The following is a 16,546-nucleotide window of genomic DNA, read 5'->3' on the forward strand; positions in this document are numbered from 1 at the left end:
AACACAAGAAGTTATAAAGTAACCTAATTAAAGGAAAGTTATCGGCCGCAAATGGAAACTCACATTGATGTCCTCCAGGTCCAGGAAGTTGAGAACCACCCCGTTCCTCTTCCAGATGATAGGCGGGCGCAGGGTCCCCTGGATAGCGCAGGTGAGCACGGCGCTCAGGCCCACCGTCACGGCAGAGACGCTGACCCGTTGGTCCTCTGCCAGGCTTAGCTGGACCACCTCTGCCAAAAGCGACCCACCCGAATTGGTTCCGTGATTAAGGAGGAAGTCATTGTATTATGAAGTGATGAAAATGTGCTGATAAGGCAGAACGGCGACCGAGGTTTAATACATCTCCAGGGTCTGTCTCATTAGCAGCGGAGCGAGGAGGATAAACAGCTGTCCCGGAGTGATTCCGCGCCAGAATAAAAAAAGCACGTGGCCCGGGACTGAATATCATTCTTCTCGTTAAGGCAAATTTATGTTCACGGAATTTCGTTCACCTTTCGCAAGGCGACCAGGAGCTATTCTCGTTGGTTGACCGACCGGCTGTGAAGGCGAGATGGCTTAGGGTGGATTTTTTTCCGATCTGTGTCGTGTTCCGCGAGAGGCAAGTCTAGCTTGTAGCAATTGCATTTAAGACGCGCATTAACGTGTGCTACTCGGGCGGCAAGTTATCGGCCTCAGCAGCATCGTCCGTTCCTCCGCTTTGCCTCGTAAACGTAGCAAAGGGTGACAACAGAGTCGTCGGCTCTCCGCATCAGTAATCCCTCCAGAGATCTTCTACGTGCTCCGCCTGCCATCGCGCTCAATTTGCGTCGGGCACGCTCGCGTATTCCCACCCCGGTCAATCGTTTGGCGTTAGCGTGTGGCTTTGAGTCGGACTCGTGCTGGTGGTTTTATATCCTCACTTGGTTTTGCATTTCTCCACATTCTCCTCCAAATTCAACGATTCAATCAATTCCACATTTTCCTGCATTAAATCTGCATTCCCTTTGAGTCCCCCGTACGTAGGTATGGACTTGCGCTCCAAAACTCGAAATGCTTCCATCTTGTCTCCCTTTCCCTCTCTCCGTTAGCACCACTGATTGATTAGCGGAGCTCCCGGAGTCCCTGAATGGTCAATTACTAGCTTGTGTGCGAGCGGACTATTCCGGGAGAAAAGGGTGGGAAACTAACGGTGGCATCATTTTAAAGATAATGTCATGACATCCTTGCTCGGCCATGCGTAGCGACAGAGAACGTCCGCCTGTGGATATGCAATTTGTCCCTTCCTTGTGTCAGAATGGGTTCAAGTCACGGGAGGAAGCCTCGAATAGCTTTACAACAAGCTCTTCAATTTATTTATCCTTCTGCGTGGATAGACACCAAAGCGGATGCTAGTTGGCTAACGCTAACCACTAAACATCTTCCGGCTCCTTTCAAGGGGACTCATTTGGCGGCATGAGAACGACTGAATTTATGAAAATGATACTCTCGCTCTCTTGTGACTGTGACGAGAGCTCCGACAATCCTGATAATCCTTCATCTTTAAGGAGAGGAGCACCAAGCCTTAAACCGCCAGCCTCTTTCTGACAGCCACAGGCTAAGTGGTCTTTCATGTTCATGCGAGGGCTAGCTAAGGGATCTAAAAGCCTAGCGTAGGTGTCGGAGCGGGTTTCACCCGACCCAAGGGTCGTAATCTGGGCAGGTTAGTGGCAAATTGAGTGTACGTATACCGCCAGCATTTTTTAGGACTTTCCGGCCTTTTCTTTTATGTGGCCTTCTCACAGCGTGATTGCCCCAGGCTACGTTCACCGACGGGGCCGGGATGAAAAATAACTGTCCGCGTGATAACGCCTTTGTGAGCCGTGGAGAGCGAGCCCAAGCGACAGGCGGTGCTACGACTGCTTATCTCGAGGCTGAGGTGGCAAGGAACATACTCAACGGATGTAACCGTTAACCTAACCCATCAGTCATAGCCATAACTCGAGAGATAACCTTCATCTTAATCCAAATGGAAGCCTCGGCACCTTCGACCTAAATTCCCGCCCACCCCAACTCAAAATTTGAGCAAGCAGAGGCACTATCTGTTTGGAAAGCCGCAAGCTGACAAATAAGCTCACTTGTCTTCCCTCTCGACTCTTTACGCCGGCGTTATATAAGAGCCCCTTTCCTCCGTTTCAATCCCGTACTTTAGTCGAGACATAACTGCGCAACTATAACCCAGCCATCTGGCCAACTCGCTGACAATTCACAGCGAGCAGATGTTTTCCTTGAAGGGAACAAAAAGTCTTTGGAGAGTATTGCAGGGAAATATGACTTTCTCTGCTGTGATGGCAAAAAAAGAAAAATGAATACTGACAGTATTGAGATCTAAATGCCGTAGGTTAGGTTGGGTACAAACCGGGAAGCGAAATTATTTCAGATCTGACGACGGCAGTGGAAGAAAAGCTATCGGGGTCGACGTAAAGCCTCTCACGAGCCCCTTCGCGGATTTGCATGTCTGCGGTTAATTAGACACGAAAAGTTGTCGAGAGGGAGGGGGGAAAAAAAGCGAGCGGCGTAGGAGCAGTCTCGGGTGGGATTACTCTCCGTGTAATGTCGAGAGATAGCCAAAGATTTGTCCGACGACGGGCGCTTCGCCCTGCGGGAGGTCAGAAAGATGATTTTACATGATCTCCGAATCGCATTTCCCATCGTCAAGCCCGATTTGTCTTCCGGTAGATCATGTCCAATCCGATTTTGGTCACTGGCATGTCTCGAGCAAGGATTGAAGTGGACTCTCAATTAAGGTTCTAAATTTAGACGAGGACTTTCAACTAAAGACAAAGTTGGACGTGATATGAATCACACTCGTCACGACAGGAGACGTGAAAAATCAAAGTTTGTGATGTCCTGTATGTTTTTTTTCAACAAACCTTTCTTGTGAGGTCACGTAATGTCATCCCCTCTCCTTACATGGAGGCAGAGTCTGCTCTCTGTGTTTGAGTGTATAAATCCCGCACGGCAGCGCTGCACAGTGGCTGCACAATAAGTGTATTGCCGCCATAAAACAAATTGATGGCCGCTGAGGTTTGCCGCTTGTGTTTCTTCATTCAGCCGGCCAGTAAATTATTGCTTCCCCGCCCCGCCTGTGCTCATCTCCGCCTTACATAAAGACTCCGGTGTTCCATCTGCCCGCAGTATGTGCGTACCGGAGGGAGGGAAGCAGGCAGGCGGGCGGGCGGGCGGCGGTGGGAGCGGGCACGGGCTCTACGGCGCACCCCTCCCTAATTGTTGATCATGCGCTCGCTTCCTTTAGCGCAACTCTTCCTTATGTTTCCTCTCCCGCTCGGGGGAACAGCGAGCGTTGCACAAAATAAATGATTCAGATATTAAACAGACAGGCAACAGTTGCCATGACAACCGGGCCCAGCCAATCCTCGCCGCATAAAAGGGATTCCGGTGTTTATATTTGTGATTGTAGCGTTGGAGCTGTTCCATCTCTTTTTCAATTCACGGCTCGACTCGTGATTATGGTGTAGCGCTACTAGCAACAGTGGCTAGAAAGAGGCGTTCCTCAGGGAAATGTTTTAGGTCCATTCATTTTCTAGTGTCTAAAATTCAAATTATGCAATTAATTCCCCACCAAATACTTTTGTCCTAAGGTCATTTGGAAACCTTGTGTAAAAAAAAAAGGTTGCAATTAAATTAGCATAAAAAATGAGGCTCTTGCAGCAATGCCAGGTATCCGAAGACTTTTGTCAACATAAAACATTCCATTTGCCCTCTCTCAGTCTACATGGCCGTAATTCTCCTTCCGCCATCTCCCGCCGCTCAAGTGATTAATTAGTCAAATGTGCCTCGGCTGCAGCGTCGCTTCCACCGCGCCGTAATTCCACCGTTAGACGGGAGTAAACAAGCAGGGAAACTGACAAGAAGAAGAAAAAGGAGAAAACAACGGTAACGTGGGGGGGGGAGGAAAAAGTCATCCCAATTAAGAGCCTTGCCCGCCGTCTCTTTATAATGGGAAAGTTGGGAAAGTGCTATGCAAAGTTGAAATCAAGTCGGCTGCATTAAAATTCACCACCATCACTCGCCGGTGTCTGCAGCGTCCTCCAGCCTGATTCAGACCGTACACGTCGGAATTTGGCCACAATTTTCACGGAAAAGGTTCACAACAACCTTCAGAACAGATGAGCTACTTCCCAAGTCTGTTGGTTTCCTTTCTCCATTCTTGGGGTGTTTTGATAAGAGCACATCACAGAAAGGAGCTACTATAAATTGTGAATGGCTTTTTATAACGGCTTTCGCCAGCTTTTGCGTCCTCATAATGTCGAGGAATTAGCGGGGATGTAATTAGATGAGGCGGGCGGTGTCAGAGGTACTGCGATTCACAGGCGGCGGATTAGACGGGTGAGCAGGCACTTTGGTGGATGAAATAAGAGCAGCGCGTCGTCACTCAGGAGATACGTCATCGTTTTGAATCTCATCATAATGCTATTAGCGTCTGCCGGCTGTCCGGCCGATGCCTTTTTATTCTCAGACTTCAGAGTGAGCATTATTGAATAATACTGTCATTGTTAATCATCTTGGCAGGTATTGGGCTGAGTTTTCTGCTTTGGAATGTATTTGACCTACTTTATTCCACTATCCACAAAATATGACTCATTCAAAGTTGACTCACGGAAGGCGGTGTAGAACTCGTGCAGGCTGAGGTGTCCGTCGTTGTTGTAGTCGTCGTAGCGCAGCAGGTCCTGCATGGTGCAGTGCAGCAAGTTGTCGTCCAGGTGCTCTTTCATGGAGATCTGACATATGAGACAAGGATATATTTTTTGTAAAACCTCCAAAAAAATGGAAAATGTATTCATTTGAACCAAAAAATGACAGCAAATTAAAACTAATTCAAAATAATTTTTAAATATTAATTGAATACAAGGGAAAAAAATTATCGACTGTCATGTCAGTACAATTGCAAATAAAATAGTTGCAAAGAGTTCATACGCTTCCGTTTTTGCTTTATGTCCGGCAGCCACGATTTCGCTGCTCCCGTCCCGGTTTATTTCTTCCAATTGATTGTCTACAGCGCCGCCGCGCATGTGTCGAGGCGAATTAAAGGGACGTGACAAATTTAATTTATATATTTCGGGGGCCTGCGGTAGGCCACGGCCGCGTGTTCCGCAGATAACGTCTGGTCTGCCCGTGGGCGTGCATTAAACACTCCCCCGACCAAAGTGTGAGAATTTTTCCCGCCGTAAAGACCACCCCGCCGTACTCGTGACTGCGTCTTGAGGGATGACCGCAATTCGTCTGTATTTACATTTCAAGGCTAAACTCCTTAAAGCCTTTTCAGAGACACGTCGGCATTGATAATTATTAGTCGTCGTAATCTTCAGTAGCATCTCAACGCAGTAAACCCGCCGAATGAAAAGAAAACAAAGATTATTTCTATTTTTTGCCAGTAAAAAGTCAGCCATAAATCACTCTTGAGTTTTTAATTTTAAACAGCCAAGCGCTGTGTAGGCAACAATGGCGGCGAGGTGACAGAAGATTAATTACTTGCAATGTTTTATTCAGATTTGGCAGGCGCTTATTAATTTCAATGCGGGGATTGTTTTTGTTTTTTTTAACGCATCACACAACTCTGTTGTTGTTTTTTTTCAAACGATTGCAACCAAAAGCAATCAAGAAAGAAGGCGCTTGTGTACACTCGGAATGCTAATGCTAACGATACAACTGCTTTGGTAGCCAGTTGTTTTTTGGGCTTTGTAATAATACAAATATAAAAGACAACTGGAAAGATCAATTGATTTCGGCCGCCACCCACCTTCTCCAGTTCCTCGCTGACCAGTCGTCCATCCTGGTTGACATCCAAGTACTTGAACATGGTGTCCACCAGCGCCCGCCTGGCCTCCATGTCCCTTTGCTGGTTCCGTTCCGTTTCGGGGTTTCTCGGGACGGTCTTCATGTCCAGCAGCAAGCTTTTCAGCCGGTTGTACTCCGACATGGTACACGCGTTACCTGCGGCACCAAAAAAAACCTCAAGATGATTCGGTTGAATCTCATACCTGATTTTTCTCGCCAACGACACGGATGATTGAAGTTATTTTGTTTGTTTTCATGCGTTTGGCACTTGTTGCGTAACACGTACTCATTTGCATAATGTGACAGCATGTCAGGTCCAATTAATTATGAGTAATCCACATGATGACAAAAGGTAAACATCTGTGCTCAAGCTCCTTTTTTCAACCTTTTCTTGGGGGGAGTGGGATTACGCCGCCTTCTCAGTAGCAGACGATATGGAGCTTTTCTGAAATAGAGCGGCCGCAAATTAATCGCGGGTGGCAACGGCGGCGTCAGCGGCTTTATTTTCCCCGACAAGCTCTTCCAAAATCAATTAGGACGCCAAACACGTCTGCCGCACAACGAGTGGGCCTTGATACTGGTGGCGTAAATAAACAACAGACGGCGGCAGGAATCTTTTTTTTTTTTCCCTTTTATTACCCGCTAAGCTTTTTGACAGGAAAAAAGTAAAGACTGTCCTATGTGACTAAATCATGTCTGCTGGCGGTGCGGCAACTTTCAAAGCTAATCAACAGTCAACGACAGCGTGCAACGTGAAATTTTGTGATGTCACTGGAGCGCAACAATTACCTCATGATGATGTTCAACTCTATTGTAGAAAATAGAAATGTTAACATGCTAATTGGTTGTTTTAGCATGTTCGCAATACGGAATAGATTTAGAAATCGTCAGGATTTGACCAAAAAGAGACCATGTCCACACCTATTACAGAAAAGTAGCTAATGCAGCATTTATGCTAACATGCTAATTGGTTAGTTTAACAGCTTAACTGTACAACTATACATAAAACATTTTGTTGCTTGGATAAATGACAATACTCCCCGGGAGTTGTTTTGAACACCCCCAAGGAACCTCCAAGGACACACACAAGTATTTTATTCCCAGACGGTATTCATCTTAGAGAAGAGTGGGGATGGAGAGGGCGAGGTTGCGTCCCAGGCGGCCATTTTACCATAAAATAATCCCAAAGAGCTCCAAAGTCATGATTCATGGCAAGTGTCGCTTTCGTGTGCTAATGCATAAATATTATAGATATAAGAAGAAGAAGGAGAGCAGATGTTCAAGGGTTGGGGAAATATTTTTCTTAGGATGGATGCGGTAGGTGACCATGCGACAAAAAGTCGCTCGAGCTGGGCAATTTTACAAACGCTAAATCTTGTCAACGCAGCACAATACAAGTAAAATCGACATCGGATCCTGATTCACAGCTTCTCCTACAATATTTTTTTTATGTGTCATAGATTTATCTGGGAAATAATTAGCCAGCCACTCTGGCTAAGGGGAACAATCTAAGGCTGTTAAAAATGAAACGGCCTTCTTGCTTTGACCTCAACTCCACTCATTTTTATTTGTCATTCAGCTGCTGTATGAAATATGCTTCGGTTAGCCCCGGGCGGACGTGCTCGATGGCTCACTGGCAGGCAGCGCTGAAACGAGGTCGCCATTAGAGAGGTGTGGCGCCGCCGCCGTTGCTGGCAGCAGGTAGAAAAAAAAACGCAAGGCTGAAGAACAGGCCCATTAAGCAAGAAAAGGGAGCTAATGAAGGGGCAAATTAGCAGAGCGCAAAAAACAACAAATAACACGTGTCCGTGTGCGAGCGCGCAACAACTCACCGTTGCCTTTTTGTTCATTTGGCCTCTGCTAATCATGTCACAAACTACTCGGGGTCAACAGTTGATTAGATGTATGCATTAAAACGATTGCTTCGCCCGTCAGACATTTTTTTTCTCTTTGTAAGATTCTTTTGAGTTTGGACTTTTGGGTTGCTAGATTTTATAGCGAAACTCTGGAGATTTGCCGAATAATGAATGCAGTAATTAACCAACAAGGGAGGAAGGAAGGACGGGAAATCGGAGTAATTAACATCGCAAACAGGATTAAGCGCCATCTTCACATTCCTAATAAGCCACCCCGGCTCGCAAAAAAATACATTTCACCCTGACATACTTCATCAAATATTTCCTATCCACCCCAAAAAAGAGAGAAATTATCTTTTCATTTCTACCCTCTTAGAAGAAGTCTAATGTTTTTCTTTTTTTTTTTTCTTTTCTTTGATTAATGTGCCGAAGGAGCCGCCGTTAAAAAGTCAAACGGCGAGAAAAAAAATCTTGCTGACGCAAGTCAAATGTCACTTAGGCGAGCGCTAATTCAGTTTTGACCTCAGATACACTTTCGTGGACATGGTGAAAAAAAATTAACCGGTTTTGAAAAGTTTCAAAAAAGCAACAAAATTCGGTGGGTGCAAAACTTGAAAGCCTCCATCCAGTCTTACGTTCTACGCTTTAATATAGATCTTGTCCCACCTCGGCTACGACTCGATTCCAGGTACCACATCGCCCCCAATCCCTTGTCCGAGCCATTTATAGCAAACAGTGACATGAAGAAAAAAACAAAAACTAAAACCTCCTGTGAATTAACAGACGGGAGGCGGCAGAGGTGGTCTTGGCATGCTAAACTAGGTCACCGGTCGAGTCACGTGTTCTCCCGTCGAGAACGGGAATTTTAAATGTGACACTGTGATTGATGAGCGTGGCCGCCCCGCCCCCACCCGCCGCATTCCCAACTCTCCCGTCTTCAATTACCGCCATGAATAAATGCATCGATCCGTCTCGTGACTGTCGCGTCTTGCATGTTCCTGGGACAAACGTCAACGCCGGATGCCATCAAACGCCGCTTGTGACAAGACGCATTTTTTTCTAAATGCCACAATAGTGATGGGGCAGGAGGATTTTTTTTTCCTGCCAAAGTTCATTACCGATGTGGCACCTGTAAAGCTTGCTTTAAAAATCATCAAGCACACCAAGCGAGCGATTTAGGTTTATCCAAATGAGGACTCTTGCAGTGGTGCAAAGGCCTGGCTGCTCGCTAATGCTAACTGATTTGCAAATTCTCTTTCAGTCAGCCAGTTTCTCCTCCTTCATTTTTCATTTGAACATCGGCGAGATTAAACGCAACACATTTGATATACTGGCGCGCCCGCAATCTCCGACTGGCTTCCTCTCCGGGGCCCTGAGATGAATCGGCATGCCCGATGTCTCGGCAGAATGCCAAGACGGCGGATTAACGCGGCTTACATCATGGCTAGGGCCGCTAGTTTGAGGCGCTAATTGAAGCTTTGGGCATGAGGGCTGATTAAGAAGTAATGGGGTGGTGGAGGAATAGCGGGCTCTTAAATGGGGACATATTATGTCAAATGTACTTTTTAATGTCATCGAGTGTGAAATGTAACGTTTAGGTATCTGCTTATTTCAGGAAATGTCTGCGTGCGAGCCCTTCTGTCACATTGGGACAACCGAAGGCACTTGTTGATAAAACCAAATTGGTGACCAGCTCAACCCAATCAAGTTTCAGACCCCAAAAAAACACTTCAGCATGCTCCAACGGTAAGCAGAATTTTTTTCATAGATCTGTTCAACCTGAAAGCGGCTTCTGCATGTTGCAATCCGCAATTATCGGTCATTTATCAGCTATGTTGTTTGTGAACTACCTAAATAGCCCCAATGTGAGTCTATTTATAGTCCATGAAATGCACGGGTGAGTAGCTGTGCTTGAATCTACATATACAACACTCACATACTCTAAGGTGTCACGTTCGGCCGTTTCTATGGCAACAAGCCCGCAAGGAAAGCGAGAGGAGGACAAGGACGCTGGCCGTCCGTCCCTTACAATGATGAGCCGCTTAATCACTGACCCGCCGTCGCCGCGTGCGTACGTCACAGATACAGATTGGATGTAATTAACGTCAACGCGGCGCTAAATAAGCCTAATGATTGCAAAGGACACTTTTAAAAAAAAAAAAAGTTCTCACGCCCCAAAAAACAGAAGCCGCGATTACGATAAGACTTTTCGTTGCTATCCCACCAGGAGGAGGGCGAGAGATCGGCGGTTCACACCAGCGGGGGGCCGGGCAGCTGCCCCCACCCCAACCTCAAGCGCGCAACCTCTAACTAGACACTAAGAAGACTTAAAATAGTATTATTAATGGCATAACAGAAGTGTCAAGCCAGAATATCAAATATCTGTTAGTATGATTGATGATAATTGCCAATACGTGTCACAAGATGGCGCTAGTGTCGCACTTGACTATTTGACCAAGCTATGGCATCATCGTTTCTCAAAACTGCAAATTGGCGGATATGCATCTGAACACCATAAATGGAAAAATAGCATGAATAGTTGGCTTCCGACACATGTGTACATATTGGCGTGTGTGTGTGTGTGTGTCACGCAATTAATTAATTAACACTGTTGATCCGTGTGTGTTGCAAAGAGCAGATTACAGCCGCTTATTTCTAATAGGCTGCGGTTAATGGAGTGCTCTTCAAGCAAGCGGGCGGGGGGGTGGGGGGGGCCCCGCTTTGAGTAATGAAGCATCTTGTGTATTCAGACGACAGCCGGGATTAGACGCATGAAGAATGACGACGTGCGTGCGTTGAGCAATAGGAGAGGTGCATCGGGTGCGATTACACATTAATGCTTAGTAAATCACTTTAACTCACCCGACTTTTCATTAAGTACACCAATTTGCCTGTGTAAACATGCAAAAAATGCACATTTTTGAGAGCTGCGGGAAAAAAAAAAGCCTATGAGAGAATGATGAGCTGAACAGACTCGGCAGAGGAAATCAAATATTTTTGTGATGTTTGTTAAAGTCGCACTTTTTGCTACTAAACACAGACGTGCACTCTCAAAATAGTTTGGGCGAAAAGAGCCACTTGTGTCAATTTGTCCCAATTTTCGTGCAACCTGTGTGTTTTGAATCACAGTTAGGTGAAGCAGCATGCGGCTCATCACCTCTGATTATTTTCCTGTAAACAATTTCATGTCTGTTATGGACAACGTCCACTGCGTTCTGTCAGTCGGCACAATTTCTGCACAATTTCTGCCAAGGACGAAACGGTCGACCTGAGGTTAGAATGTGAAAGCGAGAGTGTTATTGTGTGTGTGTGCACGCTCGCACGTGTTTTTAGCACACTGAAAAAGCAATTACGGAAGCTGAGCCGAGTGTTTGTTTACGCGGGTTGTGATGCTGCCACTCAAGACGGACTCCACTTATTACGTGCGCACTCACATGTCCAGGAAATCCTAATCACTGACCACCATGCTAGGCATAAAAGCTAATGAACGCTCACGGTTATGATAATCCATTGGGAAAATTTAGAAAAAAAAATCGGCCATCATCAATCCAACTGAAATTGGATGGCCGTGCCCAAACTTGAACAGGACGGCAGCCATTTTGGTCCTCTTCGCCATTGAAAAATGGGACACGGGGAACCATTTATCAGTACTTGCAGCTTTAAATTTTATATTCGGTAGCTAATATTTTTATGCATCACGTACATAAGGGAATAGTCGTTGGCTGCATCGACAAAAGGACCCAAAAATGCAATAACGGAGTTTAACAATCCCCATAAAAAGGCCGTAAATGAATTATATGATTTAATAATACCAAGCGAGTCGATAGCAAGGCTGCGTATGTCGCCGACAGCAGTTTCGAGTCGACAGATGGCATCTGGGGGCCCCCGGGGACTACGCTAGCGCTAGCGCCACCTGTAACGCTAAAAACAACAAAAAAGGTCAGCGGCATCCATCCACGGCGGCCATGTTCTCCGAGGAAATCACCAGGGATGAGCTTGGGGGCGAAAGGACAAAAAAAATAAAACGAACAATAACACGCACCGCTAGCTAACTTTGTTCAGGCAGCTGCCGGGGTCGCCCCTTTCCTCCCTGCGGGTCCTCGAATTAGACGGTGCTACGTAGTCAGCGACTCGAACGGGACTCTGCCATGCTAATGGAGTCGCTACACCCATCCCGAGGCGCCGCGCTCGCTAATAATGAGCAGCAAGGGCAACGTGACAGGCTATACTGTACTTTGGGTTGGGCAAATTAATGGGGATGTTGAAAATGCGCCGTCCTTAAGTGAATAGGGGCCCGCTTTCTTGTATTGCGGCAAAAAGTAGGCGAACAAACGTACGGTATTTGAATTTCGACTAAATTGTAATGAATTCTAACATTTGAGCTGTCGTATTTAAGGTCTCAATCTAACTGGGAAGTGAAGTGAGTGGCAGGGCGTCCGTTGGGCTGATCAGTCAGTCCGCTCGCGAGTTAGCGAGGTGTCAATCGAGGCGGGCCGTGCGCCCTCTGGTCTGACGTCTCGGCAGGCGGAGAGCGCTCGTATATTTAAACATCTGACAGCTCCCATTACACGGCCTCCCCGATGTTCAAGCAAAAAGCTTCCCCGCGGGTTCGACGAGCGAGAGGAGCGCCAGTCGTTGCGCCGCATGACAAACGAGCCCGGGCGGATGACAAACTGTACAGGAGTCAATTAAATGCCAAAATTCAATTAAACGAGAGTGCTGAGAAACTCATAAAAAGCCCATTTTGAATAGTTTTGGGCCATTTTTTAACTAGAAACGAATGGTTGTAGGCCGCAATGAATCTCAAAAAGGCATCTTACAATGCCGCGGTACGGTCACGCCTTGAGAAACGACTAATTTGTTCTGACAGCACGCCGGTGACTCAAAACACTCGAATCATTTCTGCAAATGACTTTCGGGGATAAAATTCCGTTAGCAATACCCCCAAGATTTTTTTTTTAATTAAAGAAATAACAAAATTCGGCTTTACTTTTGCAATTTTACTGTACAGTTGTCAACGTTCCGACCTTGAGAAAGCCAAGACAGGCAGCCAAATTATGCATTTGGCCTTCACGCGGCTATTAAACTGATAAAAGCAACATCCGCAAACAAAGCGTCAGAGCCAGACGAAATCATTCATCACTTTCCAATTCCTCGCTCGGCTGCCGGCAGCTTTGTTTTTCTTTTTTTCTGCCGATTGGATCCGTCATAACGCCTCCAAAAATCATACGCTACCACCTGTTAGCGCCGCGACAGATGTGACCGAGCGCTAAAAAGCGCCCCCTTCAATAAATCACAATTAGACCAGCGCTAATAAGGAGCTTTGCTAACAAGCGCTAAAAGCTACATTAGGATGCGCATGAGTTTTAAAAAGACCTGAAATGTAAAATGTATAACGAGCTGCGGAAAAAATGACAACATAATGACTCAAATTAATAACATGCGGCGTAAATGCGTGTTAACAGTGGGACATCCACTGCTGCCAACTTTAATTCTTCCCCCCCTTTCTGGTTTTTGTATTACAGCCAGAGAGGCAACAAAGAGACACAGATTGTAATGATTCAGCCGTGATGAGATCGGCAAAGATGAACTAAACACGGAAAAAAGCAAGGTCCCACTGCGATTTATTTAATTTTTGGATCACATAATAAGCCCCGAAAAACAAAAACTAGCTTTCGCTTTGTATCCTTTTTATTGGACAGCAACACAGCATGTTTGAAAAGTTGAGGAATATGCGCTATGTCGAAATAATGTAAGTAAAACAATACGTGCGGTCTATAAACAGATGCTATTAATCTTGCGGTCTAGTATTGATCCCTCGAAAGGGCAATTCCATGAATGTGTATGGCGAGAAGCTATCACCGTATCGATCCAACGCGCTGTCTCCAACAAGCTACACATCCATCTACTTAAGCTATCAACCAAACTAGATATCTGTCTACATAACCTACGTCCAATCTACTTTGCTACATATTTGTCTAGCGTCGCATTAGGAAGTGTGTAGTCCTATGTTTAAAAAAAAAAAAAGAAAACCTTGAGGATTTTATCTATTTTGGAATGAGGCTATAACATTAGCTAGCTAGCTAGCTAGCTAGCTAGATCCTGTACATTGGTTTATATTTATTTTAGAATAAGGTTGTAACATAGCAAGCAACATGGGGGAAAGGTGTCATATGATCAACATAATTACGGTTTGAGCTGGCTTTACATTTCTCTCACATAGTCTGGAGCGCAACGACAGATCATAAATTATGTATGTCTATTTTTCACTAGGTTGTTTGCAGTTGTTACAGCAGCGCACAATGAATAAGTGATGCACACTAAGTTGTTGTTTTCTATCATCTGCGTTGTTTTTCCGATAGTCCACCATCCGTAGCAGGTCCCCAAAAAGTTTTTGGGAGAGGGAGGCACGAGGGACCGGGCGTACAAATGGTGGGACATCTCTATCTGGGACAGGACATCCATTTGCCGAGGCCGTAATGAATTAGCGGGGAGGAGAGAGGCTAAATGAGAGAAAGACGGGTGGCCGGGCGGCTCGTTAATAAGCCGGCGTTAACAAATAAAGGACTGTCAGGGGAGGACTCGCGGTGGGTCCGATGTGTCACACTTGGTTCCCCAGACTGAGGCGAGTCCTCACCTGCCTGACAGTAACTTTTTACTTTGCATCAGCACGACCTTGGTAACTTTTAACTCCATTTTGGGGCAGAACACGCAGCATTTTAAAAGCGTCTCGGTGCGGCCGACCTTTTTCCGCCGGGTCGATGATGACACGGATCGTCACCGAGTTAATGGCGTCGGCGTCAAAAACGCTACCAACACGTTGATGGGGAATCCAATACGGGAAGAACCGATGATTAAAGTGCAGCAGCCAACATTGACGGATAATGGACGGCTAAAAGCGGAGGAGAATTCCCGCAAGTCGTCCACTCCAAACAAGCATCAAGCAATTTGTTCCCCCTTCTAACAGGACGCATTAAAGCTAATTTCCTAGATGGCGCATTTTGTGTCCTGATAAACAAGGATGGAGTAAAAACAACGTCAGGGCCATCAGAAACAAGTCGTTCATTTGAACCCAATTTCTTTGCAGTTGACTGTACGATTCCTTTTTTGTCAAATCTCGAACCGCAACCACCTTGTTAGGATTCAAGGTTTTCCAAGACAAACCTTAATCCCCGGTCATAACACCTCAGCTCAAGGTAAAATCCGTGAGCTCAGAAAGGTCACATTGTAAGATGAACTGAATAGAAGGTTTCCCCGACTTTAAAGCTAACATTACAAGCGGAACTGGGTCAGCGCTACTCATAGTGGCGCTTAAACCCAAACATCTGTGCAAGGCTCAGTCTAATCGGGCTCCAACCTAAACTGGGACAATTTCAGGTTAGGCTCCAGCCTGAAAAATGTAGTCCGCTGGCCTTAGCTAGGTTTTTGTTCACCATTAGTTCCTTCTGGACTACGAGTTAACAGCACGATCGGGTGTCACACTCATCCCTGATGAAGTGTTATAAGCTAGAGGATACGTGGGAAAAGTCTCCCGCCGCTGAGGGTGTCCAACCCCCTCTTGAACCCCGTCGCAAACACGACCTTCTGATCTGCATTCAATCAGGGAGGACGGAGATGATTAATCAGCCGCCGCTGATGCTTTATAGAACCTTTTTAATCAACGGCGGGGTCGCAAGTGGCACGATCAAATTAGAGTAATGATGATTTTAGCGTGGCGGGTCCATTGTACTTTCTCCTATTTTTTAAAAGGATATATAAATAGCCAGAAGTCTCAGAATCGTCTCTACTAATGCCGAAACAGGGAGTCCCCGTCTCATCTTTCCGAGCCTTTCAACCGGTCACAACAATCCCGATGAAAGAGGTCAAATTCGACACCGCCGCTTCTGGATCGTAGCCTGAAGCAAAGGCAAAGTGACTTTCACACGACAGCATTTAGGTTTTTATCGAAATTTGAGAGCTTAATCAGACGCGCATGGCCCAAAGGCTGCCGGGGGCGGGCGAGGGGCCACTTAAAAGGGTCTGGCGGATTTATTTACTGTGATGACCAAGAAATGAGGAAGCCTCGTTGTTCTTCAGAGTAAACACAAGGAAATTAAAGCCGAGAGCAGATGGACGAACGCTACCTGTAACTCGGCACGCTGCGGTGGTGTCGGACCGCTAATGTTAATCTGGATATTGACCAAAACCTTTTTGAAGGGGACACCTTCAAACTGGTGGAGAAAAAAAAGCTATAATCACACTTCAGAGCCACTGTAACCATGACAACCAAGGGCTAAGATCCCCTGGTGTTTGTCATTCAACCACGTTCACCGGCAAACAAGTGACCGTATGAATCAATTAGCTTGTTTGGGAAATACGTATTTGGCTAGCCACCGCCGGTTACGTCTCGTCAACTCCTTTCTCCTCCTGTTATTTGGACGCCGGCAGTCTTAATCAGCGAAGCCTCTTTTCTCTATCTCCAGCCGCTCCCCTTCTCCGTCGTCTGGCTTCGGTGGCCTAATTTGGCGAGCGAACGTAGCTAATGTGGATTAGCTATGCGCGCCGGCGCGGGCCAAGAATCCCTATCGGCTTAACGGGCCGATTAAAACCGCCGCCACGATTGCGTGTGTGAGCACGCATGTGAACGATGCCAAAAAAAACCCCGAGCTCCTCTATTTACACATCTGCACCTTGAGGGGAGTGGAGAATATATTTTAATCTGACCTGGAAAAGGAGATTTAAAGCTACGGCGCTAACAGATGTCAGACAGGGACGGGGATATCCGGGAGTCGGGATGAAGTGGACTTTGATGCGACGTCATTTTTATTGCTAAAGCACGACGTAGGCTAACCAGAGGCTGAGCTTCACTGTGTTTGTTTACTGTAAACGTCTGCACA

The 16,546-nt window shown here is 46.2% G+C and overlaps 1 protein-coding gene across 1 annotated transcript in view; it reads right to left on the minus strand.

Moving 5' to 3' along the window:
* Positions 1–16,546, minus strand: part of fstl4 (follistatin-like 4) — a 48,671-nt gene that overhangs the window by 10,122 nt on the left and 22,003 nt on the right. Inside the window, exons 5-7 of the mRNA XM_049741944.2 lie at positions 5,777–5,970; positions 4,637–4,757; positions 64–230 (exon numbers count right to left, since the gene is read on the minus strand). Coding sequence (XP_049597901.1) covers positions 64–230; positions 4,637–4,757; positions 5,777–5,970 — 482 coding nt within the window. The remainder of the gene's footprint in view (positions 1–63; positions 231–4,636; positions 4,758–5,776; positions 5,971–16,546) is intronic.

Source organism: Syngnathus scovelli, chromosome 15, assembly GCF_024217435.2.
Source record: "Syngnathus scovelli strain Florida chromosome 15, RoL_Ssco_1.2, whole genome shotgun sequence".
Classification (NCBI taxonomy): Eukaryota; Metazoa; Chordata; class Actinopteri; order Syngnathiformes; family Syngnathidae; genus Syngnathus; species Syngnathus scovelli.